This window comes from Salminus brasiliensis, chromosome 1 (genome assembly GCF_030463535.1).
Source record: "Salminus brasiliensis chromosome 1, fSalBra1.hap2, whole genome shotgun sequence".
Taxonomy (NCBI): domain Eukaryota; kingdom Metazoa; phylum Chordata; class Actinopteri; order Characiformes; family Bryconidae; genus Salminus; species Salminus brasiliensis.
Genome location: NC_132878.1, coordinates 48,342,448 through 48,369,421, shown reverse-complemented (window position 1 = coordinate 48,369,421; position 26,974 = coordinate 48,342,448). Strand labels below are relative to the sequence as shown.

Below are 26,974 nucleotides of genomic sequence, written 5' to 3'. Positions count from 1 at the left end.
TTGTGTTTTGAGAATGTGAATCCTGACAGTTTTACGTTGTCAAAATACATGACTTATGGCTTCAATTACGATGCATGTGAACTGGGGATTAATTTCTGAAGTTTAACCATAAATGTGGAATACAGTTTTAATGTCGTTGTTACTTTTTACAGTAACAGTTCCCTCAACAGAACGTGTGGATAAATCCGTTACGGTTTGTAAACATTGTGCCACGAGCAGTAAGGCAAGACGTCGAGCATGGAGTACTGTTAGGATAAGGCATGGGAGGCTCATATGGACATGGGTACAACAAGAAAAAAAAACCTTCAAGTAGGTCAGCGTTAGAATGATGGACTCCACTATTCACATGAAACTGAGGCGGTCGCTCCATTTATCATAAACTGACTCTGTTTGTTTCCCTTATTTCTTTTTTGCTGAAACTTAGCAGAGTTAACAGAGTTTTGTGCTACACCACTAGTATTTACACCACTAGTATTGGGGTGCTTATTGGAACCAAAAGATGGTAGCATATTACACCAGTGTTTGCTTCACTGCATTGGCTGCCTGTTGCTGTTAGAGCTAGTAATCCTATATTCAAATTAGGACCTTGAGGTCCTCTGGTCAAGAGCTCTAGTCCCTAGGACTGAGTGAAAACACTAGGGGGATTGTGACTTTGCAGTATGTGCTCTAATGTGTTGTTAAAAAAGAGGCTTGCTTAGTAAAGCTCTCTATACTAGGTGACTGCACAGTCTAATTTGTATTGTTTGTCCAAAAAAAAAAAAGGAATTACTTACTTGTCTTAAATATAACTGGTAAAATATTTGATTATTTGGCAAAATAATCTGTTGGTCATTTGATTAATCGCTTTTTTTTACATAATCGGTTGACCATTAATCATACAAATCCTCTGTAGATTTGTTGATCAGTTTTGAGTAGAATAACTGATTTGTGTAATAATTGGTAGGGCCATTCTATATAACCTAGCACTGCATATTACAAGTGAGGGCAGATGTGCAGCGAAGTGTAGCTTGCTAAGGAAGTAAGGAAATTTGTAATCGCCACATAGCTACGATATAGGAGCAGGTTGTAAGCCGTAGTGTGTAATTGGATTGGGGTTTTATGAAGCGTTTCTAATGTTCACAGCTGATGGTGGGGAGTGTCACATTGCACTGCACAGTAAGTGTAGTGACAGGGTGTAAAATGGTCCAAACTGCTCCCCATGCACATGCTAAATAGGTTAGCAATTGTGTTATAGAGTGCTGTGGTGCAGTGTGTGTGTGTGTGTGTGTGTGTGTGTGTGTGTGTGTGTGTGTGTGTGTGTGTGTGTGTTGTGTAGGTTGTGTGCTTCCGCTGTCGTTCTCCCAAGTGATGTAAGGCCAGCTGTGAAACTTGGCTGTATTGGACAGTGTGTGCGTGCTTATTTGCATTACTCATCAGCGCTTTATGTAATAATTCAGGTGCTCCACGCAGCATCAGCTTTAAGGCAATTCAGAAATGCAAGAAATCGCTTGGGCTGTGCTGGGACTGTGTCTTAAGTCCACTCTGTTATAATAGCAGTGGTTGCGCTCTTCATTTTAGCCAGTGGTTTCCCTGTAAAAAGCCTCCATTCGCAGCTTTATTGCTGGAGCTCGGGTTTTAAGATGGTCCATAAATATGAGCCGCTCCTGTTTTTCATTTCTGTTTTGCTCTGAAATGACTGAGTTGTTCAGCAGATACGGTCTTTTGCAGACTGATGTGTGTATTTCTTCACCAGACCGGTCATTTAGCGACTGCAGTTTGCAAGTGCAAGATTTGTTGCGGTGGGCTTGGCAGTATGAGCCGTACGTCCAAAAGCAAAAGAAAAAGAAAGTTCAGCGTCTCTTTCTTGTCTCTGTCTGTGTGTGTCTCTCTCTGCTGGTTTTGTCTTCTTTCCCCCCCTTTGTGCTCAGAGACAGAAGCTCAGGGTTTTTGTCCTCTGACGTGGCAGGCGCACACACAAACGGCCGCACAGAAAACCACCCGCAGCAGCCTAATGGCACGGCAGTAGAAAGAAAGAGAAAACAGTGATTAAATCCCTGAAGAAAAAACACACACACTCAAAAAATTACATTTCTCCATCACACCTCTGAACCTTTAACCAACAAACACATTACAAATAACAGATCCCCTTTATTGCAAACCCAAATGGTAAACTTGAATACAACGCGCCATCATGGTTTAATAAATAAATAAATAAATACATAAATATCACAATGTAACATGATGGTGCCATGCTGCTCTACTATCAGCGACCGGAATCGGATAGAGCACAATTGGCCGCGCTCTCTCCCCCCTCATCATTCTCAAAGCAATGTTGCCTGGCACAGACGTCTCTCAGCTGGTTCGGTAAAGCTGGGGACCTGTCGGCATTTGCGGCACTTCCAAAACAAGGAGTTGTGGTTGGCTTTGGTGGCTACCTATCTAGTGCTGGGAGCGTTGCTAGTGCTAGGGGGAGTTACAAACAGGTGGGTTAATTGGCAGTTCCAAATTGGGAGACAAAAAAGGGAACATTTTAGAAAAATAATAATAATAATAATAAACTTTGTTTGAAGATAACTGAAGGAAGAATTCGAGCTGGCTGTAAAGTTAACCAGAAAAAAAGCTTTTTTAGGAGTACTTACACTATCCTAAAACCATATGTTGGTTCGGTTTCCATCTCTGGTGGTTGTAGATATATCACTAGGCAGTTGCTACAGTATTCCTTATTGTTAAGGTGTTCCTTGTGGTTGCTAGGGTGTTACTAGGTGGCTGTTAGGGCATTCCATGTCCTATTGCTAATGGAATTGTTATGGTACACAGAAGTTACACTTCTGTTGTCCACGGTTTGGACAATGGGAGAAAAAGCAACAAATCCACCCATGGCTAGGTTTCTATTTAATTACATGGAACCGACAGTAGCACAAGTTGCAGTTGGTTCCATAAAGTGCTGTATAATAACCTTAGGTAGTCTGCACAGCCTGTAGTGTAAGAGTAAGTAAATCACATAATACATAAATAATCCAAGCTTATGCCCAACCCTCTCAAAGAAAAAAAAACTCCTTGGTAATTTGAAAGGAGCAGGCAGATAAGTTCATCAGTCTTCACACATAGGCTACTGCGTTTCTGTCATATGTGCCCATAGGGAAGAAAAAATGTCCTCTACATTTAAACGGTTGCTGTGCGGCAACCATACATCAGTTAAACAGCTGTGCATCAGCCAGTCATTCCCAAACAGACCCAACATTCCGGAGTTGATTCTGTGTCAATATCTCGAAAACTGCAGGATGAGTTGGCAGTCAAAGATCAAGTCAAAAAGAGAAGGAGAAGAAAGAAAATAAACCCCAGCAAAACCACTAAGCATGCTGGACAGCTCTGCCCCAGATTCTGCAGTTTTTTATATTTAAGCCTTCGGGAGTTTCCGCAGTTTAAGCTCGATCATTATGAACAGATTAGCAGTTCTAAAGCATCGTGTGACTAAAACTGTTAGGCCATGACTGTTAGCCGTGATCATGTAAAATGACATCTGCTAGTATTGCTGATTTGTCAGAATTCGTAGCTCTGTGAAATGATGGTATTGGTGTCGGTGGCGGACCTTTCACCTCTGTCGACCCCTAGTTAAACCTATTCCTTTGTGCCCTTTTGAATGCCGTCTGAGTCTGCTGGGTGGAGTTATTGAACCTCCAGACAGGCTAACTATCATAAACAATGATGTCGGCCTGTGACCCACAGTCCCTGAGATAGAAATGACCTGCATGTGGTTTTAATAAAGAATTAATGTTCGACCATCACAGTTCTGAGCACAAGTATGCAACTGTTGCCCAATAATGAGTGAGAAAGCTTGACCATTAAATTGTCTTGGGTGTAACATAACCATGCAGACGTTGTTGCCAGCAATCTAGGTTTCCAGAAAACCACGCTCTCAGATTTGCCAAGGAAAACCAAGCTTCCCTGAACTTCAGTAGGCCTGAGGATGTTTGTAAATCAGGCTCTGAATCATTTTGTGGGAAGAGATCTTGCCATGGTTTGTTGCGTCGAAAGATGTGCTGCGTCTGGTGGCCTTCAAAAGATAAAACTCCAGGGTCAAAGCCTGCTCAGCCTTACATCAGACTGAAAAAAGAGAGTGAAATGCAAAGACGGCTAAGAATATACACCTGCAGATGTTGTTAACTTGAGTCAGAGTGCAGTAATGGAAAGTTTTGAAGACCCATTGAAACTGTCACAGTCTGTAGAATGCAGTAAGGGCCAAGCTTTTGGGGGGGTTGCACAGTGTGGGGGAAAGACTACCCAGCTGTGGTTTATATGTGGGTTATTGTGGTGTGACCCCAGTGTAGATTTTGGGTTAGGGGATTTAGAAGGAGCGGGGGCCTTGTAAACTCAGCTTAGTTGAAGCAGGTGTGTGTGTGTGTGTGTGTTTGTGTACATATGTACAGCTGTTGAGGAAGAGCAGATTATAACACAGCAGTTGAGATTGTCAGCAAAATCTTTAGTATCTTCAGCATCCATCACACATCCATCTCACTTCCATGGTTTAAGATAAATCCACCTGTAGTTTTGAAAATGTTTAAAGGAATAGGAGGAATGCTTTGGAGTGTTTGGGAAGGACGTTAACTTCGCTGTACACCTGTAACTGCAGTCTGCTGACATCCTGTTACGTTAATGCTGATTAATCGCATGCATGAATATATAATAATATTTATTGCATATGTTTTCGGCTTTTAAGTTGGAAAGCCTACCTGTCTAATTAATTCTAGTGACTGGTACAACTTGCCGCCAGTCTGTTGTGCACGTTGTCTCCACATTCTAACTTTGGACTGTGAAAAGTGCTAAGGACCTTTACCAACCATCAGTGTGCACAGATAATAGCACACATAGAGTAGAGAATTCTATTTGTAGAATTTACTGTATTTAATGTATGATTTTTCATGTTCCATAAAGCACTGTGTCCCATCATTCCTGACTCAACACTTGACAGACTTGACTGACCAGATAGAAGACCGTGATTGAACGCATTTAAACCCAGCTGGCCTTCAAGCGATTGTCCGTGCTGGCCGTAAACTGCATGCCGCTGTAGTCCGAACAGCCTGTGTCGCTGCTCTCCAGAGTCAAGGAAAACAGATATGAAATAAGACATATTGGGACTGTGAGCAGTTTTCAGTTTTTCAGCCCTCCCTGCTGTCAGATGCTTAAGCTGCACTGCGTTGTCACCTTTGCCCTCTGACTTGAAATGAAAATTTGGCTGAAACTGAGTTTCTTTGTGTTTGTCCAAATCTGCCCGCACATTACTGCTGATTTTCGGTAAGCCATGCCAACGCTTGCCGAACCCCTTCGGCTGTCCCACGCCACTCCCCGTCCCAGTTTAATCACCATGGTGACGGTGTAGCCGCCTGGGCCTCCTGATATCCAAACATGTTGTGCGTTCCCAGGCCCTGTTCATGGCAGAACTCCCAGGCTGAGGAATTGTTTTTAAAGGGCCCATATCATGGAAAAATAAACTGGCCTCTCCTGTTTTTGATGTTGTTTGATGTTGTAAATGAACAATGTTAAAGTTTCACAAAAAGTATTGTTTACCATTGGCCTACAGCAGTTTAGCCCCACCTATTAAACCTGAAGTTATAAGGAGTGTTTCAGCCTGGCCTGCTGTTTGAATGCAGCACAATATAGGGCAGCCAGTCTTAAAGGCACAGTAGACTGAAGTCTAAGGAACAAAGAGAGTCTGTTAGTCATTAGTCGGGTAAAAACAAATTACTGTTGTTGGTAGATATACTCACACAAAAAGTAAGTGAACCATTTGGAATTACCTAGATTAATTACTAATGAGGTCTGATCATTGTCTTAAGTCACAGTATAGACTGACAATATAGGCAGTCGTCATCTAACTAAATTTGTGTGTACTGTTCCCGTATTTTATTGAGCACATTGAGTGAACAGCCACAGTGCAATGCATTGTCTTCTTGCATCACCCAACATCTCTTCAGCTTGAGGTCATGCAATGCTGCCCCTACATTGTCCTGTGCAATGTTTTATACACCTTCATTGTTCCCTCAATAATCTCAAGGGGTCTAGGCCCTAAGGCTGCAAAGCATGCACCGTCCACCATGCAATCACAGTTGGGATAAGGTTTTGGTATGCAGTTTTTTATTTTGTTTTTTTTTTTCCCTCCAACCATAGCATTGTGCATTTGTGTCTCATGTGTCCATAAAACATTTCCCAGAAGCATTGTGGAACATCTAAGCGGTCTTGGACAAACTTGAGTAGGGGCACAATGCGATTTCCATGTACACCATTCTTATTCAGTGTTTCTCTGAAAGTGGTCACATGAACGAACGTTCATTTTTGCAGGAGGGTCTTCTGTAGGTCTAGGTTCTTTGTCTCCTCTCTTGGGATTGTCTGTTGTGCTCTTGAAGTGATTGCCTGTTGTGCTCAGGTGAAGCACCTGTGGACTTCCAGTCTCAACTCTTTAACTAAAACACCTTTTGTTATTAACACAAGTTCACTTACTTTTTCTAGCATGCACTATGAATATTTTTATTGTGGACTCAATGTGCTCAATAAAAGACATGAACAGCAAAATTTTAGTTGCGATGAACGACGAATGATCAGACCACAGTTTGTTCCGAAAGGTTACTTATTTTCTTGCAACTGTAGCCCCTTCCCCCAACAAAAAACCCTTATAAGGCAAGAGGATGCGTATTAGAAAATGAATCATGCATTTTTTTGTTTATTTCAGTCTTTTTCTGACAGTGTCTCACGTCGTTTTATGTCTTCACCTCCTTCTTTATAGCTATCTTGTTGCAGTATATGTTACATAATGAAAGGCCTGTTCATTCTCTCTCAATTTCACTCTTACTTTCGATCTCTGTCTGTTCCATTACCGCACTTCCTAGCTCTGTCACGGCTGGGTGGTGCTTCCATTGTGTCCAGGCCCATTTTGCGTAAGCTCAGTTTAAAAAACCTTGCCCAAAAACAGATTCTCATCTGATGAGCAAACATGCCTGCGCTATTGTACCGAATTTCCTGCCAGTGCGCGCATTCAAAAGCTGTGAAAATAGATTGCTCAATAAAACCTTTGGTTTTGAGTCATGCCTGAGTGGATGAGTGCGAGATGTTTGTGCTGTGTGGGATACAGATACACACCGTGTCCTCTTTCCTCTCCACTGAGCTGGACCTTTCCCGCCCTGTTTGTCCAAGGGCCCCGGTGGCTGGGACTGCTTGACGGATGCTTAGACTGTTTGTGTACAGACAGCTCTTAGGGGGCCCATTAGAGCCCCTCCAGGGGGACACTTAAAAAGGGCACACACTTTAGATGTCGGTTCATTGTTGGGCTCTGTAATGAGCTGGAAGCCCACAGACAGCCCAAATTCTCATGGCCTGGAATGGGAAGTAGGGCAATCTCTCCCTTTCTTTCGTCTGTAGCTGTAACCCCTCATGCCCCGGCACTGAGTCGCTTCCTCAGTGTTGATCAGTGTTCTCCACTGCTGAGAGTCAAAGGTGGGCTTGCTTAATTCTACTATGTTTTGTTACAATTAACAACTAATCAGTTGCATAACAACAGATGGCAGCTGTTCTTACAGTTGTGTAGCTGGAATGTAGGAGATTTGAGGATACCTAGCTTTTGTAAAATGTCTTTAATAAATTAACTTGTCCTTTTGCCATAACAGATTATTAAATGAAAAGCTGGGTAGGTCCAGGGTAGTGCAGTTACAAATGCTGATAAATACTGAATCAGAAAAAAAATTAATTGAACCCCAGAATGAAGGTAATGCTGGACTAATGCATTAAATATCTGCATTTTATTCATTTTACTGCATTTTTAGCCCTGCAGAAATAAAAATTATACTTCTCTGTAATGCTAATTGCAAAACCGGGTAGTGGCTTAATAATAAATACAGTTATTTATTGGCATCAGCTGATTAGTGCTGTTAGTGTTAGAGAAGTAAAGTGAGTAGAAGATGATCTCCAAAAAATAAATAAATAAAGATAAACATTCTTTCACACAACTATACAACAAATATTTTTCACATGGGTGCCCAAACTTTTGCATCTTTTGCATGCCTCTACTAATTTTATGACTGTATTAAGCTCTCATTGTAAGCAAACCGAAAAAGTGGATGTTTCTGATGCTCTTAATCTAAACAAACCAGAACCTGTTCCTGACACTTTTAAATCCATGTTGCTTTTGCCTGATCTCCGTATGAGACTGTCGTTCAGTAGAGACCGCCCCCCCCCCTTTCCCTTGATTAAACCTACCTACAAAATGTATCTGAAGTATCAGTAAACAGCTGTTTTATGTTAATCCTCCTTTTTTTCCCTCTTTCTCTTTCCAGTCCAACATTTCGAGGAGGCAACAGCGGATGATCAAGAACAGGGAGTCGGCATCACTTTCACGGAAGAAGAAAAAAGAGTACCTGCTGACACTGGAGGCCCGACTAAAGGTGGCGCTCTCCGAGAATGAAATGCTAAAAAACGAGAATGGGACACTGAAGAGACGGCTGGAGGGCCTGATGAGTGAGGTAGTCTCTATGCTGTTACACTGCCTTTATTTAGAACTGGACTGCACAGTTTAGTTTCTCTGGTCGAGTCAATCCACCTAAATGCTTGAACTAATAGACTTCAAATAAAAAATAATAAACTTACTTTTTTAAATAATATAATGTATTTTTGATGGGTATTAGAGCCGTCAGGAATCAGACCCCATCACACATGGCCCATTAGCTCAGGTTTAAATGGAAGAAGACAGTTGTCATTGTATAGAGATTGGAAAGTGTGGGATAATTCCTGTTTTTGCTAAAGAGAGGGGTTAGATGTGGTGTGGAGTTTAGGTTTAGACCATATGCTGAAGTCTCACGCATCTCCCCTTCTGTGTCTAGAACACTGTACTAAAAGCTACTGCTCCAAAGAGGCGGGCAGTATGTCTCATGGTGGTCCTGGTTTTCCTGTTCATCAACATTGGTCCAATGAGGTAAGCTGAAACTCTTTTGTGGTAATAGTTTTCTAGTTACATTATCCTAAGGAGCTTGATCACCTTAGCAGTACTTTAGAATTCATCAAATAGGCAATAGGATGTGTGTAGAAATACGACGTTTGATTGCACTCCGGAGCAGAGAATGCAGGTCCTCTGCTCCACTGACCAGTGCTGGTGGGCTTTAGACTTACTTGGCATTGGCATGATAACCTAAAGTGAGATTATACAGGCTACGTGTGCATGAGTGAGCTACAGTGTCAGCAGTTAGCCACCAGCAGTTAGTCCATAAGAAGAATACCTTGTGTTGGAGCAGGGAAGACACCAGAACCTGCTTGTTTCAGCCCAGTGTCACATTCATAGTCTGATTAAAATAGCTCTATAGGCATGCATTGAAAGGAAAGCTTAACATGAATCTGTGCTGCTCTCCTCTTCAGTCTGTTTGAAGGAAGGGCAGGCTCTGGGTATACAGGAGGCCCCGGTCCGAGTGGCAGGCATTTGCTGGGCTTCTCCTCAGAGAAAGACAGCGGCATTGGAGGCAGCACGTCTGACTCTGAGCCCTCTCACACAAGAAACAGGTAACACTACTCCCCATTACTCAGGTGCACGTGCGTACGCACACACACACACACACACACACACACACACACACACACACACACACACACACACACTTGTACACTCAAAACACTGTGTGGGGCCCTAGAACCACCTAAGCCTCTTACCTGATATGACCCAGGCAGGTCATTAAGTTGTATAAAAGTGCACCAGTGCAGGTGTAGAGTGACTCTGCCCAAATCACTGTGGAAGAGAAGAAGGCTCTGTTCTTGAGCTCTGTGCATATCTAACTCCACATACACACACCCAACAGCTCATCTTCAAATTCATACTGTTTTGTAGATGGGAATCCGTGGCTTATTTCTTCAAACATTACATTGAAAATTGGCCAAATTGTTATTTTAATGAATGCAAGTAATGAAATGTTCAATTACTAGGAACAGCCAACTGGAATTGGCAAAGATCATCACATTATTTGCTTCAAACTAGCAATCAGACCGTTTGTCAGTTTGATTTTGGCAGATGTAGTTACCATTTACTTCCATTTTTACCATTGATTTTATACTATTTAAATAGTATTAAATAGTAAAACTGACTTAAAATGCAGGTTTGGCTTATTTAGCTTATAGAAAGTACTGGACAATAAACAATGTGTATTAAAATCGGCCTATAAGTGGGGGGAAAAAATCTAATCTAAATCTGATGCAAAAAGGAATAATGCAGATATACATGCCAAAATTCCCACCATTCATTCATATCATTATTCATTCTAATGTTTTTTTTTGTTTTGGTTTTCTGTATGAAAACTGTACACATTTACAGTTTTCAATTTACAATACTTAGCTGTGTTGTATAAAAAAATTACCTAAAAAAAGAAAAGCCACAAACCAGACAAATGACGTCCTCAGGTGACCAACATATCCTTGGCTCCCTAAACCAAAATAGTGCACCTGCCACAATAGGATAGGCAGAGTTTTACCTCTGCAGTTGATAAAGCTTTCAATGGCCTGTAGTTTGCAATGCTTTTGGAGACACTAGTGCACCTTCTGATGAAGCCAAAGACCAAAACCCTTTCGACATTTGTTATAAAAAAAATACACAGGTTGCTAGGACACAACATAATCTGTAATCTTGGTCGTCATCAAGAGAACAGGAATTGGATTTGGAAAATCGGAGAGAGGATGTAATAATGACACTTTTTTTCCCCTGGATATCATCTGTTCAAATGACTTCATTCTTGTCCGACTAAACCTCGTTTGGGTGTGTACAGGCCTTTTAGAATTACTTCAGTTCGATTCAACAACATGTAAGGCTTTGGTCTTCAACAACGTACATTGCTATGCCTCACCCTGTGCCCCAGCGCCCACATAAAATGCCAATTTCTCAAAATTGACGTGATTTTGTGCTTCTGTTTTTGTCAGACATATTGGGCCATGATTGTACATCAGCTATTTTAACCTTGGTTTCTGATTTTTAAAAAGTCCAGTTAAGGAACAACAGCATTAGTAGTAGATGTAGAGTTACCCAAGGCTCTAATCTAGGTCCACTTTCTTCTACTTTTCCGCATTACACGTGGAACTCCTGTCACATTCTGTCACATGGAACTGTTTCCAGGCTGGCTTGAAACCTAATCTGCCCCCCACCTCACCCCCAACTTAAATGGGGTAATTAGATGTCTGGAAGTGGTCAGAGTAGTGCTGGAAGCACGACTTATCCTGGGACCTGAGCATTATGCACTTCAGCCCTGGAAAATAGCATTCAAGAGGAACCTGAGAGCACCTTCAGAGATGGATGGCAGTGGAGAGATTTTTTGATCAGGACCCCAGATGTTCCACGTTGTGTTTTCTTTGTTACTTGCACTTGAAGAGTGTAAGAATTTCTTATTTAATTTCCGATTTGTTTGATGCGGTGCCCTGCTTTTGAATTGGGTGTGAATAACAAGGCCAAACACTTCACACTCTTACTCACTTACTTTCAAGGACTTAGCTTCTGACTTCAATTCCACCAGTCTGATATGATGTGATATCCAGAGTATCTGTTTCTGACAGCACAGGGCAAGGTTTGTGGTGAACGTTTTTCTTGTTGAGAGTATTGCGAGAGCCTACTGTTTTAATTTATTTTCACCGACTTCTTTATTAGTCGCCCTGTTGCTCTATGGCATTCAGTACTGTTTCGCGTCTGCAGAATCATCTGGGTCCCACATTCATCTTTTTCTCTCTGTCTTTGTTGCAGAGTTTAAGGCCTCTGTTACAGAAGCCAGGCTAAAATAGAGGTCCTTAAATCATGCAATAAAAAGCTGAATCAGCTGCCATCCATACACAAACTGTATTCGTAGAGGTTGGCGGATGGGGGAAAGAATTAGTTAAACTATTAAATTAAATTATTAATGCTGTCATTTAAAGAAAAAAAAAGTTTATTCTACAGAAAGGCTTATGCAGCAAACAGTGAATGAAAGCAAGATGTATTTCATTCATCATGACTAATGTAAATGATTTTATATGACTGTTACACCCCTGTTACTCTGTGGTGGCTAGGTATTAAGGGATAATTTTGGCAAAAACATCTAATTACCGTGATTGATCACTGACTTCAGATGCAAGTGATCAACCAAGACATGTATGCAGTTTTAGAATAGAATGAAAGATGCTATGCAAGCGTTGTTAACAAACACTGGACTTAGACTGTCGCCAAATGCATCTCTGTAAACACAAGACTAAGTATGTCTTACTTTAGTCTATAAAAACAAAAATATATTTCTCCACATAGCTGAATGGTGGCAGGCCATTATTGTTTTTTTATAAACTTGTTTTCATAGATTGTTATAGCTACTTGGGCATGAATTTTATGCAAGATAAGAGTGGAGAAGTGCGTGTTAGACAGCAAAGTAAGCACACGTCAGATATTAAACATGTCCTGCCTGATCGATGACAGCTGGACTCAGGGATCAATCATGTTTGTTCAAATCATCTTTTTTTTATTCTTTTAAGCACTACAGCATGTGGCACCCAAATCAGATTAAAGTCCAGTAGGTGTTAACTGTCCAATCAAAATCACTAAATTCCTCTATTAGGAATAAATGACACAATAGAGTAGATCCATCATCACCTTTGAAGGTTGATGCTTGTGCCCAAGACCGTCATTTTATTAAACAATGAGGTATACTGTTTTCTATATTATTTAGGTCTGTCTGAAACTACAAAAAACAGCCACATAACTATTTAATAAGACTATTTAATAAACTTTTTAAGACATTTTATATTATCAAGCAGTAAAGCTTAAACTGCTACAGTAGACTATGTACCCCGGCATCGCTCCCAGGAGCCATTTTGGCAGCTTTATTTCTGAAAGTGTATCTTCTCAGGCACTGCAACCCATTTTGTTTAGAGCTGATTAAAGCAAGACGCTTATAAAACTGCTGACAGTATTTCAGAGGTTTGCGTGCTCATCAGTAACCTTCTTTATTTGTGTCTCTTCTCTGCTCTCTTTCCATCTGTCACTTTCTCACTACATCTGGCCACATCTTTGCTTGGTTTTTCTCCATTGGCCCACTTTTCCATCATATTTTTCTTTTTTCTTATTCTTTCTTGTTCTTGCTTTCTCATAACTCTCTCTCTCTCTTTCTCTCTCTCACACACACACACAGGCTAGATGACTCGGAATCTGTGCCGGAGGAGAAGGCTCTGATGGTGGTCAAAAGGGATCCTCTGGTCCTCAGACCTCCACCTCCCTGCCAGCCACCAGTCAACAGGACCAAGTGCATTAAGTTAGTGTTGAACATCCTTCATCATTTTCACTTGTGTAGTCACGCTCATTGTTATTAGCACATTGGCAAAGCTATTTCAATCATTCCCCTGTCTTTACACATTATGGCAGCAATGTATTAAGCTTAATCTGAAGCTTAATCTTGAATGTCACACTTTCTTTTTTGTTTGTTTGTTTATTTGTTTTTAACAGGTGACAAATTAGTTTTATCACTGTAGGTTTTTACCACAGTGATACGTTTAGCCCAACAGGCTCACTGGGCACTGGCCTGGTTAAGTCAAACACTTTAATATGGAGAGAACTGATGGCAGAAATGAGGAGAATAAGAGTATGTTTAACAGCAAACTCAAAACCCCAACAAAACCACATAAAAGGATGCTTGGAAGCTCCACTTTTGGCTTGACAAATTTGTCAAAGGCATGGAATCCTACTACTGTACATGTGGGGACTGTACATGCACTCTTGTAAAAAGTGTAGGCCTGCAAAATTGGCAAAGCTTTGAACTCTTTATTAGTAGTGTGATATATGAGATGCAGTATGTATAACATCAGTGAAAGATTCATGTAGCGTGAGTGTGAAATCTTATGTGGATGTTCAGAACTGCTGCCCATATGGTCTCCAGTTCTTCTGCCTGAACTTCCTGCATGTCTTGGAACATTTGGTCACTGCAGGGATTCTTCTTATTAAACTGATAATGAGCTATGCTTTCAAGAATGAATGGAACAGAGGATGCTTCCAAACCTATTTCATTGTGCCCATGTGTGATCTGTGAGCTCGAAGATCCATTTGTTCACTGAAGAACAGAAACGTTTTGTGGATTTCACTAAAATCAACTGGAGGTTGTCTCTAAGGGCAGAGCAATAAAACAAAAACTGTGCACTGCGAAAGAAGGGATTTAACCCCTTCTTCATTTTGAGGGTTATTTTCAGCTGCCTTGTGAATATGCTAAAGTTTTATTTTCTGAGAAACAACAGAGCATACATAAATACATGCACATATATATCGCACTCCTATCCTAGGTGAAGCCAATAACATTGATTATCCCATAAACGTGGTGCCTGTCAAAGTCTGAGATGTATGTTAGAAAGCTGCTGAACAGTTGGTTCCCATAGTAAACTTGTTAAATGTGAAAGAAATGGTGCTCACATGAAGACCTGAGCAACTTTGACAAGGCTAGGTTGTTATGACCTAAGGATTGAATAGGAGCATCTATAAAATGGCAAGGCTTGTGCAGTGAGCTGTGGTGAGCAATAGTAGTCTGAGGAGGAATACTCAGGCATTAAGGTACCCAAGACTCATTGATGTGTGAGGGCAACAGAAAGACTCCTTTAGCACAAGCCAACCAGTCCACCATCAACTGAGCATCACCCTCAGCGTCCGGACTGGACCTTAAAGCAGTGGAAAAAAGTTCACCTGGTCTGACGAGTTCGTTTATCTGTGGGCTGTGCTGATTTGTGGCAGATCCACCTTGCAACTGACAGGAGTTAAAGGTCTTACTGCTAGCGTCCTTCATAGATTTGGAGTGAGCCATTTTGGTGGCACAAAGATGACCATCAGCATATTAGGCATATTAGGTCACAACGTATTGACTATTCTTTAAAATTCTGAACAAGACAGTAATCCGACTGGATCTGTTGTTCTCTGTGTTTTTAGGATGGCCAGTCAGCTGAAGGGATGGGTCCACCGCCATGAGACAGAGCGGACCAAGAGCTGGCGTCCCAGCAGCACTCATCCCAGAGGCAGAACCATCCCGGTAACTTTATCACTTCAGTTTTCGTAATGCAAGCTAAAACCTTCATTACCTTATTACCTTTCAGTAGAAGAGTGTAGGACCACTCACACTTCCCTAAGTTGTAGGGACAAATATAGGTGATTAGAGAGAGAGATGTGAATTGCAGATATTTCACCTTGAAAAGAAGCCAGCCCTTCTTTAAAGGCCCTGTGGTACTCTGTGACAACTGGGGCCATTTAAGCTGCTTCTCTGGTACTAACTGTGGAGGGAGAGTTCACATGGCATATCTGTGACCCAGATACACAGAGCTGAGAGTCTCTGTGGTTTAACGTTGTTTGTTTAGCTTAAGTAGGTCTAAGAGCACATTTACTGTACGGATGATCTCTCTCTCTCTTTCTTATTTCTCTTTCTGCTCTTAAAACTTAACCAGTAGGCATAATGCATTAGCCTTGGGAAAGTACACACATTTTTTGTGTTGTTTATTTCCCTTTTTTGTTTGTTTATCTTTCTGTCTGTCTGTCATTCTTTCTTGTTTCATTCTTCCTCCCTTTCTGTCTTTCTCCCATTTTTTCCCTCTCTTTCTATTTCCTTCTGTGGTTCTTCTTTACCTTCTGTATTTCTTGCTCCCTCTCTTTCTTGCTTGTTTACATGCTTTTTGCTTTATTTTCATTTTTTCTTTAGTTTTCTCTGTTTCTTGCTTTACCTTATTCCTTATTCCCAAATTCTGTCTTTCTCCATCACTGAGCATGCCCTGACAAACCAGCGCAAGATAACAGTAATGACATTTTACAGTTAGCCCGAGTAATACACTGTGTATATGCATTCCTGCAGTGAAGCAGCTCAGGCTGCTCTGTTCATAGTTCATCAAGGTTCATTCATCACTCTGTAAGCTCACATGAGACCAGGATGTAAGAAGATTTAAGGACCCTTATCCTAGATCATCCCTGCAGGCTTTAAATGAATTGAGATAAAGTGAGTGGTCTGTCTCGTTTCGTCAGCTGTGTGTGAAATATGACTGGTGTGCTGCAGGTTGTTTTTATGGACTTTTACGGAGCTGCAGAGGAGCCGTAAAAAAAAATAAACCAAGAAGTGGATATATCTGACAGCCGAGGGAAAAAGAAAGCTGGCCTATTTGCTCGTCTCATGGTCTGAGCCAGCTGGGTCTGGAGTTGACATCACGAACTGGCTGCAGGGCAGAATTAAGCAAAGCACTGGACTTGTTTACGTCCTTATGTCTTTTATCACTTACTTTCATCAGACAGGTTTCTGCTCAGAGACAGAGATGGAATGTTTAATAGATGATGAATGTAAGAGAGAAACTCTTTACAAGTGATTCCTGAATGAGAAGCAAGTCTGTGTATGACTGAAGTCTGGTCATTTACACTGGTTGGCCTTTATCATTGTAGGCCTGGACAGTTTCAGTCTACTTAAACATGAACTCCGCTTTTTATGTATCCACTCTTACACAAACACACAGCAGGAACTCGTACTTCCAGGGCCTTCCGGTAAATATATATATAAGCAATTTTCATTTAAGCGCCGTCAAACCTGCTGGCGGTCCCTGTCCGTCAGTTTCATCTTGCTGCCACCTGGGATTTGTACATCAAAACACACTTGTCAGAAGTTGGACGTTTCTGTGTTGTACATTCTTTTATGAAATATTCTAATAATGTGTGATACTGGATTTCTGGATTTTAATGAGCAATAAGCCATCATCAAAAGTGAAAGAAAAGGCTTGAGTTGAAGATAATAAATGTCAGTATTGGCCCTATATAGGCCAATACTGAAAAGGGGTTGCAAATAGTCGAGTGTGTTGACAGACAGGTGTTCCACTGAAATCGAAACTGTGATTTAAACTCATTCATTAAACTGACCCTCACAGAAACCAGACTAATCCCAGACACCAAATCAAAATAAATGCTTGTCAGGTGGTCATTCTCGACTTAAAACAACCTGACAGAATCTTAAAGCCCTACCCATTGCCTCATATTAACATACTTCAGAACGCATCTATCCATGATCTCATTTGTTCACTTTGTTAATGGAAAATCATTCATTAGTGGGTGTTCCTTCATTTAACTAACTCTCTCTCTCTCTCTCTCTCTCTCTTTCTCTCTCTCTCTCTCTCTCTCTTTCTCTCTCTCTCTCTCCCTCTCCCCTCAGAAAACGAGCAGTAAGAAAGCAGAGGTGGCACAAATTGTGACTGTCCAGTATTCAGACTCCTCTGAAAAGTAAGTGTTTCTGTCAGTTTGGTAGCTACTGGTTTTTATTCATTTACTGCTCGTTAGCAGTATTAGCATTTTTGGTTGACATATTCCTTTAAAACGTGAGAATACAACCTGCTTCACAGACATGCATCCTTCTTGGTGCTTGTTTGTTAATACAAATGCTTTTTCTAGCAACAGCCAGTTTTGCTTACAAACCATGCTTTTAATGTTTTCCCCTATGACTTCAAGCTCTGAGAAGGTTGAAAATTCATAATTGAGTAATGTACTGCCTTTGCTAGCACTGTTTCAGTGGTTGTTGTGGATCGACTGATGGTTTAAGATTTTATTATAACACTTGTTATCCACACCCCCAAAAATCCTCAACAGGTATTGAGGATGGATATACACAGGAAATCTTTATAATTATCCTCATCAACTCATGTCAATGCACAATCATTAAACATGTCAGAACGAGCATATTTACAACTATATATACAGTGCCATAATGTCCATAATGTCTGGGACAAAGAAACCTCTTTCCCCAAAATCCCTGTCTGCTCCACGTTTTAATTTTTTTAATAAAACCATACAGATGTGATTAGTGCTTTAATTGTGTTGGCTTTACCACATTGAAATTACAGCATTTTTTGCACAGTCACCCTCATTTCAGAGCACCATAATGTTTGTGACATTTGGCTTCACACTTGTTTATGATTAGGTAAAGGAAGACCTCCACTACTGATGGCAGAAGAATTCTCACTAATCTTCAGAAAAGTCCCCAATTGTCTCTCCAACAGATCAGAAATAGCTTTCAGGAGGCGGGGTGCGTTTGTCAGAAACTTCTATGCGCACAAGATTTTGTGGGTGTAGTATACAAACCACTATTACAGAATAGCCAGATTACAGTATGTAAAAGTGCTCAAAAGAGCGGCAGAATTCTGGAAACGGGTCTTATGGACAGATTAGACCAAGATTAACCATGTGATGGCGAGAGCAGCATACGGAGACAAAAAGGAACTGCCCACCATCCAAAGCATACCATCTTTTCTGTAATACATGGTGGTGCGGGGTGTCATGGCTTGGGCATATAAGGCTGTCATAGGTACTGGTGCACTTATCTTCATTGGTGATGTAGCTGCTGAAGGCGGTAGCAGAATAAGTTCTGGGGTGAGGTATAGAAACATTTTTATCTGCTTAAGTTCCAGTAAATGTGTCCAAACCCATTGGGCAGTGCAAGATAGTGATAATGATCCCAAACATGCAGCTAAGGCAAGGCAAGGTTCTCGGCAGTCTCCCAGTTTAAATTCAACTGAGTATAGTTTCCATAGGCTGAAGAGAAAATGCCCTGAAACAAGAAAGGGCTGATGATCATGCATTAGAGACCTGCCAAAGCATTATCATTGCTATGTCCCAAACACCTTGGTGTCCTGAAATAAGGGGGGGTTGTGTAAAAAAGATTTGTAATTTTGTCTGGAATGTGTGCTTTATGCAGAGGAGCATATCACAAGAAAATGTGTCTAACCACTGTATGTGATACATGACAAAAATAATATATTTTTTTATTAAATAGTTTGATTGGATTCATATCTGATATGACGTAATAATAATTTAATGATAATGCCCGAAATGTTTGTTTGTTTGTTTGTTTTTTATCATAAATTTTGTAAATTATGAACTTTAACACAAAGCTATATGTCCTGTCACTGATGCTAAAGTGTTTACAAACTCTTACTGTAACAGAGAATATTAGTGAATAAGGTAGCTTTGATTACATCTACAGTAATCCTCTTCTGGAGAATCACCAGGAGACTAGTTGAAAATTAAATGCAAACATCAATGGATATTATTTTTATTCATATACTTTTATGACCATTAGTGGATTTCTAGTAAATCATTAAGAGCGTCAGTTAGTAAGTGCTCTGACTGCATTATCACTTCTTTTACCACAGATCTCTGTCATTGCCTTATCTGGTTGTTTGGTTTGAGAAATTGTGAGCCAAAGCCTCATCTGCTCCAGCACACCTAACATTCAGCCTGGCACAGATCCCCCCCAACCTGCTGTTAAAACAAGCAGTAAATCTGCTACAACTACAAAGCGCTGACTTCATCTAGTAAACCTCCACATGAGTGATAAAGTATTGCAGAATGAAGTGCGAGTGTGATTTAACGTGTAGTTTCAAAAGAACATGCCTTTATGTAATATTTTTTTTATATTTAGCTTTTAAAGCAAATGAAGTATGGCTCAGCTTTGGAAGCACAACACCCCTGCTTGTGTTTTACCCTGAATGTAGATATGTAATGTTGCTATTTTTAGGCCTCCACACATTTCATTCCCATGTTGTTTCTTCGGGACAATCCCCTCGCTTTCCCTCAGAGTAAATTATGTTTTCTGGCTAGGCCGTCGTTCCCCTGGCTTTGGCCCAGGGCTGTGCCAAATTAGGCATGAGTGCCTCGTTCCACTGTCAACACACCAACAGCAGGGGAAAAGCTACATTCTCACAGGAAAGAGAAAGCCTCGTTTTATAATAGATCGATCTATAATAGGTGATCGTGTTTGTGTGCGAGCTGCTCAACAGTTAAATTGGGAGTGGTTTTATGCATTGTGGTTTGATTATGATGAAATCCAAACAGAGTATGTAGACGTGTGGTGACTACGGCTGGAAGGAAAAAATTGCATGATTTGCGTATTGTTTTCTTTTGTTCTGGCTGTTTTAGTGCTGAACCTCCCTGTGGGGTCGAAAGGAGAGGTTGTTGGAGAAAACTCACATAGTGAGTCTGGTGTACTTCACCCAAAGAAGTTGCTAATAACAAATGAAAAGGAGTCGGACCAAATGAACATATCGTGATTGAGATCATGTTAATTGCAAGCTTTTCTGGCGTGTTGCTGCCTTGCATGATGTCTAATGAGGCTTTTAGTGTTGCACCATGGAAAGCCTCATTTGACTTTACCATGGGAAGACAAAACAGGCTAGGGCTTATTTAGAGTCCCTATGGATCTTTAAAAGGTCATACAAACTTTTAAGATATTTTATTTAGGATCAGTTAAACATTGGTCCTGTGGTCAGAAACCAACCACTGATGAAAGGCAGGACTCGATCAGAAAGACTGTAGGGAGTTCAACCCATAGTTTAAATCAAATAGACGTCTATTTGTGCCATGTTTGCTAGGACGTACATTGTTTTGTGGTGAGAATACAGTCATTCATACTTCATTGAGGTCTTATAACCCTATAAAATAACTAAATCTGTGAAGTTCTGTCATTAGTATTTCATGTGTGGGTGTGCATGTTCTCCCTTGTATAGTGTTTGAAGGTTTTTTGTTTTGTTTTCCTGTGTTTAGACGTTCAGGCAACGAGCTGCAGGTGTACTATGCCCCTCACCACCCTTACAGCAACTTCTTCGATGAGATCAATCGGCGAGGAGACACCTTCTATGTCGTCTCCTTCCGCAGAGTGAGTGTATTTTTCTTTTCTTTTTTTATTGATCATTTTCTCTTACACACATGTCGTTACTGTATTTGAAGGAAACGCTCCTCTAGATCAGGGGCTTCAAAATTTCATTGACATTCCAAAAAAGCTGCAAACAACAGTAAATTAACTTTATTGGACCTTTTAGACTAAAATGCTTGTTTTTAGCTTTTACTCAAACTTGTAGCTTGTGACACAGTCTTATCAGTACCCATTATTGTTCCTAAAAGGGTTATTGCGATGTCAGGTTTTTGATTTTGATATGAACTGTAGAATCACAATGCTTAATTCCAAGCGATTCTCCAGTCACTATTTATCAAAGCATAAAAAAAGTACTGAAACTATTAGAGCATTTATTTGTTTGCCATATTGTAGTGTTGAGAAAGTCTGCAACCCTTTGTGCAGCCTTATGTGCTAGGTGCCTTATGTTAAGAAACATGTCATGCTTCCTTTGATGAACTGGGTAGAAAGGGGCTGATGAATTGTGCAGCAGCAGGTGGGCTACAGTCGGTAATGGTAAACCTATAATCGCTCCTGTAAACAGCTCTGTGTATTTGGGTAAAAGATGTTGAGAAGTTGACGTGGCTCTAGTTTCAGTGTGTCTTTTATGTCTGTGTGTTCTCAGTCGTAGTCCCGAGACCCCCTTCACTGTGTGCTGTTTACCCTGTCTAACCTGACTCAACTTGCTGGCCAATAACCAAGCCCTATGAGCAAGAGAATCGCTGAACTGTGCATTGCAGGAATCCCCCAGGACCGTAACTGAGAAGCGCTGTCTTTAACAGTGTTTTCCCATGCATAACAACCCAGTGTCCAAATGTCACTCCCAGTACCTCCCCTGATTTTGGGCAAATTGCTGTTAATGAAGTGTGTGCTTGTGCGTGTGTGTCTGTGTGAAGACGCTGGAAACTGCATGCCAGGCTTTGGGCTTGGCTCTCTCCAAACCCTCCACCCTTCCTAATTGAGAGAGGAACCATATGGCCTCACTCCGAGAAAAATTGAGCCCTGCTTTTGAACAAACATCTCCAGTGTGATTCAGAGGTGCTCAGATGTGTCCAAGACAAAATGAGCCCTTGAACATGCACAAGTGCAACTTACAGGTTTGGACAACGTAAGGTCCGAGAAGGCGTTGGGTTTCGATTGTTTTCAATTTGACCTCATTAGTAACCATTAGGACAGAGATTTCCGTGTTTACCACATCTTCCTGTGTGGATAGAGGCTAGTTTTCTTGTTTCTCTCAAGGCGCTAACTGTACCTGCTTTTGATTATACAAGCAGATGAATATTGTGTGCCCGCCTTTTTTTTTTTTTTACGTAAACAGGAAACACATGTTAAAAAAATATTTAATTTGTCTCATAAGAAACAGTGATGCAGTAATTCTCTCCCACCAGTCACCTCATTTCAGTCCAGTGACGCTGCTGGTTTTGCCCATCTCAAACCAGCTCTTTTGTAAAAACTTAAACAAGAACATGACTAATACATCTAACAGCACCTCTGAGAGTTTCTGAACTGTTTGCCTTCCTTCGTGTAAGTGGATGCACCACCCACCCCCCTTCCGAAAACAGACAAAACAAATACCAATCTAGCAATCATCAAATTTTCCACCGGGTGATTGACTGCCCTCAACCCTCAACTTACACAGAAATCGATTGAAGGTTTCGTGAGTCAGGTCAGAAAACGTTAGACTTGTTTACTCAGGAAGAAGCTGTGTCTGAGGATTGCTTTGTCCCCCTTTTTCAGGCTCTTCCATTGAGATGCACCCCCCCCCCTTCCCCCCCTTCCCCCAACATAAGCCTTTATGACCTACTTTTGGAATTAAAAGATGGCCTGTTCATTTGTGACATGACTTCTTGTTAAGCTACGGCCAGGTTTGGGCAATAGGATTGTTGTGGAATAGTTGAGAGATTTAATCATAGACCTAATATAGGCATTGAAATTCCAAGCTGTAATCTCATTTCTTTTAGTGCTGGACATGGAGGACATTGATATAAATGTCTAATCGCATTCTTGTTCACAATCGGTTGCTTGCATAACCCCAGCTGTTTAATTTGTACTCCTTAATTTAACATCTAGAATGCTCCTCTTTCTGGTCTAAAACAGGGCAGCATGTTCATTTCCAGTAACTTTGGCTGGAGCTATCTGGTTTGGATTTATTTTAGAAAGCGTTTTAAACCAAAGGCTTGTTGCAGAAATGTACTTTTCTTCCCAAAAGCAACTTGGGGGTCTTTTATGAGACACAGAGTGCCAGGATGTAAGGGCAAGAGATGAAGACACGATGACTGAAAGATCTTCGCTGAAGGAACATGGGGAACGTGGGGAACATGGTGAACTGACGGACGGTTGCTTTGACGCTGTTACAGACTTTATTAGCTTTTCTTTCTGGCTGTTTAGTTGCTTGTATTTTGTTTCCTGGGTTGCGGGGCGTGAGTCTCTACGGGGTTCTGTTGGTCCTGTTGCTCTCTGTTTCTCTCTCGTGTGAAGAGGTTCCATTCCTGCCAGAGCTCATACTTCATTTGAAATCTACTTTGAATGAAGCACATTTCAGCAAGTCATTTTGGGCCTTCTTTATTGTTCAGGTCATCATGCAATGTTCACATGACATACAGGGCAGCTGGAGTGGTTGATGTGCAATTATGTAAGCAATGTAACATTCCCGACTTACAGCTAACCCAGAGCACCGTCAAAGCTTTGCGTTTGAAGGCCTCATCACTGTTGGCCATGAGAGGAACATGCCAGTCAGAGCTGCCTCATACTGCATGACCTAAGCAGGGTTTTTCTATCTGCCTCTTTGATGGAGGCAACAGATCTCTGGGAACTGGGATCTAGTCCCATAGGTTTAAGATGTGCTCCAGGCCGCACACTGCACTGCAGCAGCTAGCCCAGAGATGGCTATAACATGCCAGACCATCTTTCTCTCTTGAGTTTCTAATAGCCTTTACTGTCTCCCGGTAGACTTCAGCTTCAGATAGACACAATTTCCATCTGGGTTCTATACAGTTTCCCTTTTGACTCTCAAGAATCTGTGAGATAGTGAGAGTGAGATAACAGGTGCTATGTGTTTTGGCAGTTATCAGTCTTTCCTGTCTGTATGCTTTGTGGATTTGACGGGCGGAAAGTGTATGGAGTGCTTTCAGTGGTGCCGCAGAATCAGGCCACCACAGACAGAGTTTCTGCTGATGAGCATACCATGGAAGATCTTATGTCCCAGACTTGACTCAAAGAAGTGCCTCCCTCAGTACACACCAATCAAATCCCAAATTATCCCAAAATGCTGTGACGACTGCCCACTAACATAACATCAACATTCAAATACAAAAGATAGATTTAAGATTAAGAAAACATTTTTTAATATATCTTTCATAAAGCGGAAGTGGAAATTAAACATGTGGAGAACATAGATCATAAATCAAGATCATAAATGTTCATAAGCACAGAACGTCTAGTGTTCATTTTGCATTGGTGGTAAAGTAGTGAATATGGTATCTGCAGATTTATTGTTGGGATGCTTCACTATCTTTCTAGCCTTGGTCCAGCATCACTTGCTTAAGATAAGCTGCAGGTCAGGGAGTTTGGTCCAGATGATGCTCTTAGCTGATTGCAAAACCCTTTAAGGGAAAAAAAAGACTATCCAGCTTGATGCTGTTCCCAAACCAGGAGTGGTTACTTAGATATCATTCTTCCTTTACACGTCATTTTTCTTTCGGAGCAGGTTTGTACCAATGCATGACTTTGACAATATCTTTAAAATGTTATGCAGCGACAGCTGCACTGTGAACCCTGTTATCCATCTGGAGGATATCTAAACACTACCAAATTTATAGCTGTACTCAGTGGCAGCTTCACTCTTTGATGTAAGACATTGCTTGAAGCGGTGCCATATTTTCTCATTCAAGTGTGTCCTTTGTGTTGTGTTGTCACTGTTTAACTTGTCATATCATTTATCACCCGGTCATTCACTAGAAAAAAGGTTTGGGTTGTACTGAATGAATGTTTAGTGGAGGACGTGTGATTGGACAGCTTTCAGATGAAACCACCTTGTTTTGGAGTCTTGTGATTCATTGTTAGTTATTGGTTGTAGTCAACTGTTCCATCTCTCCTGCAGGATCACCTTCTTCTTCCTGCAACCAACCACAACAAAGGAAGCAGGCCCAAGATGTCCGTGGTGCTGCCAGCAATGAATATCAATGGTGAGAGTTTTTTTTCCTTGCAGTGAACCCTGTAAAAGTGTCAGCTTTCTGTTTGTCATAAATCCACCATCTAGCTTGGCCGGATGCTTCAGAGACAACAGAAACATTGTGCTATGGTGATGCATTAGCGAAATGAGCAAAACCTCCTGTTACTTTTGGAGATAGGACAATTAGATTTTGGTCTTGGTTCCCCAGCCAGACGCATCCGGCCAGGCCAAACCATGTCCGTCCCTTTGCTTCTCCCTGTTTGTGTGGAAGGTGAGTGAGACGTGCAGGCTTTGCAGGTTAGCCCAGCGGGTGATGACGTGTAGATTACACATCAGCTGCCTGAGATCAGACTTGTTCTGTGACCTCAACTCATTAATAGTTTGTCAGTTCCAGGATTTTTTCCCATGGTATTTTTTTCATCTTACGTTTTTCAGTTTGCAAACATACAGGTTTTGACTCGTCTGCCCCACAGCAACTTCGGTTGGTGTTATTAGGCTTGCAGTGCCTATTCAATGACATTGATGCAGACAATGCCTCATGAGATTGGGTGAGAGGTGAAAAGTATTTTAAATCACAGTATTTTCAACTATTCAGATGTTTATTTTAATAATAGAAATACCAATACTAAGACATTTAGAGTACTGCGCCTGATTACAAGGCTCTGAATTTAAAGAGGTGAAGGTGTGTGAGGAGATTTTAGAGAGATTAATAGAGCAGTAAACAAGTAGATGAGATATTACTGGATGTTCTACCAGTAAAGAAACTTTTAATCAGAGTTTTAATGAGCTAATGCAGGAAGGAGATAACACCTCTGTGTATGCCTGTGTTACTGGAATTGATCATCTTAATTCATCTGTTACTTTACCTCATCACTGCAGCCAACTAGTCTCTACGATAAGAGAATAGATGCTGAAGCAGTCTGATGGGAAATGTAAAATCTGAATTTCACTCAAATTCACTGAAATATCCAGTGTGGACTGATCCAGGTTTTATTTTCTTTGCCCCAAGAAGCCAGCAACTTCTGGCGCCACATATCCACATTCCTTTCCTCTATATAGTTTTATATCTCTTATATCAGATGGAATCGGAGCTGAGGTGGGGAAAGTCGATACTCTGACTGCCATGAATGACCTGTGGGGTATTAGGTCTTTTGAAAGAAAAGATGGATGAAGGTAGAGCCATTCATCCTCCTTTTATATTTCCTCTCTTGTCCGGAAGGCATGCTGAGTTTGTGTTGGTATTGGCCAACGCTTGGCAAACAGTGAAGTCAAATAGTAGCTGCCTAAATGCCCTGACCAAATGATCTTGAAGGGCATACAATAGGCTCCTTCATAAGGCAACATCAGCTTTTTTTTTTTTCTTGGAATCTTTTTGAATTGAATTGCACACAGCCGAAATGAACATGTGGAGCTGTTTGCTACTAGATTCTGGCCATGTGTATTTGGCAGCACATTCAAAGTCACCAGGGTCACTTTTAACCACTCCGAAGTTTGGAGTTCTTGCTTTTGTTTTATGTGACTGTTCAAATGTAATTGTTTAAGTACTAATAATGCATCAATCATGGTTTGTTTTCCCCTCTTCTTAAAGCAGATTTTCAGTATTTTCTATTAGCTCAGTAGCTTCTAGTCAAGTCTAAACTGGTATTTTAAGTTGGGAAAATTTTAAGTTTCCTATTTAAGCAGCAGGACATAAAAAATAGAAAGCAAAGCCCTATTGGGATTAAGGATTAAGTTTGCATGGGATCCTGGGGTGATTCTCTATTACAGTTGTTCCACTCTGATTGTATTTCCATTCTGATGCCTGTGTTTTTCTCTCTCCTCCTCCTCTGAGAAAAATACAGTAGGAATTGTCTTGCTGTCAGAGTGTGTGACATTGAGATGGTGTGTAAAAATATTATTATAGACATCACCTTATAGACCAGTCCAATGTCAATAGGGCATAAGAAGAGGCAACTGCATAGACTGGCACTGAATAAAACTGGGTAATAGCTTTTTGGGGAAATTGTTCGTTTCTGATCTGGTCTGGACTGATTTTGGCCTCAACAATTATATATTAATACTATATATTCATTTAAATTCTGTATTGACAGGGTTGAATCTGCACTTTTATGCTTGTTTCTGTGTTAATAAAAGACATTGAACT

At 40.9% G+C, this 26,974-nt stretch overlaps 1 protein-coding gene across 2 annotated transcripts in view; it reads left to right on the top strand.

Annotated features, from left to right (window-relative positions):
* The window catches only part of atf6 (activating transcription factor 6), a 51,579-nt gene that overhangs the window by 18,777 nt on the left and 5,828 nt on the right, over positions 1-26,974 (top strand). For both annotated transcript variants that reach the window (XM_072680728.1, XM_072680720.1), the window contains exons 8-15: positions 8,301-8,486; positions 8,844-8,935; positions 9,373-9,513; positions 13,137-13,256; positions 14,909-15,008; positions 17,151-17,218; positions 20,534-20,645; positions 24,760-24,844. In XM_072680728.1, coding sequence (XP_072536829.1) covers positions 8,301-8,486; positions 8,844-8,935; positions 9,373-9,513; positions 13,137-13,256; positions 14,909-15,008; positions 17,151-17,218; positions 20,534-20,645; positions 24,760-24,844 — 904 coding nt within the window. The remainder of the gene's footprint in view (positions 1-8,300; positions 8,487-8,843; positions 8,936-9,372; positions 9,514-13,136; positions 13,257-14,908; positions 15,009-17,150; positions 17,219-20,533; positions 20,646-24,759; positions 24,845-26,974) is intronic.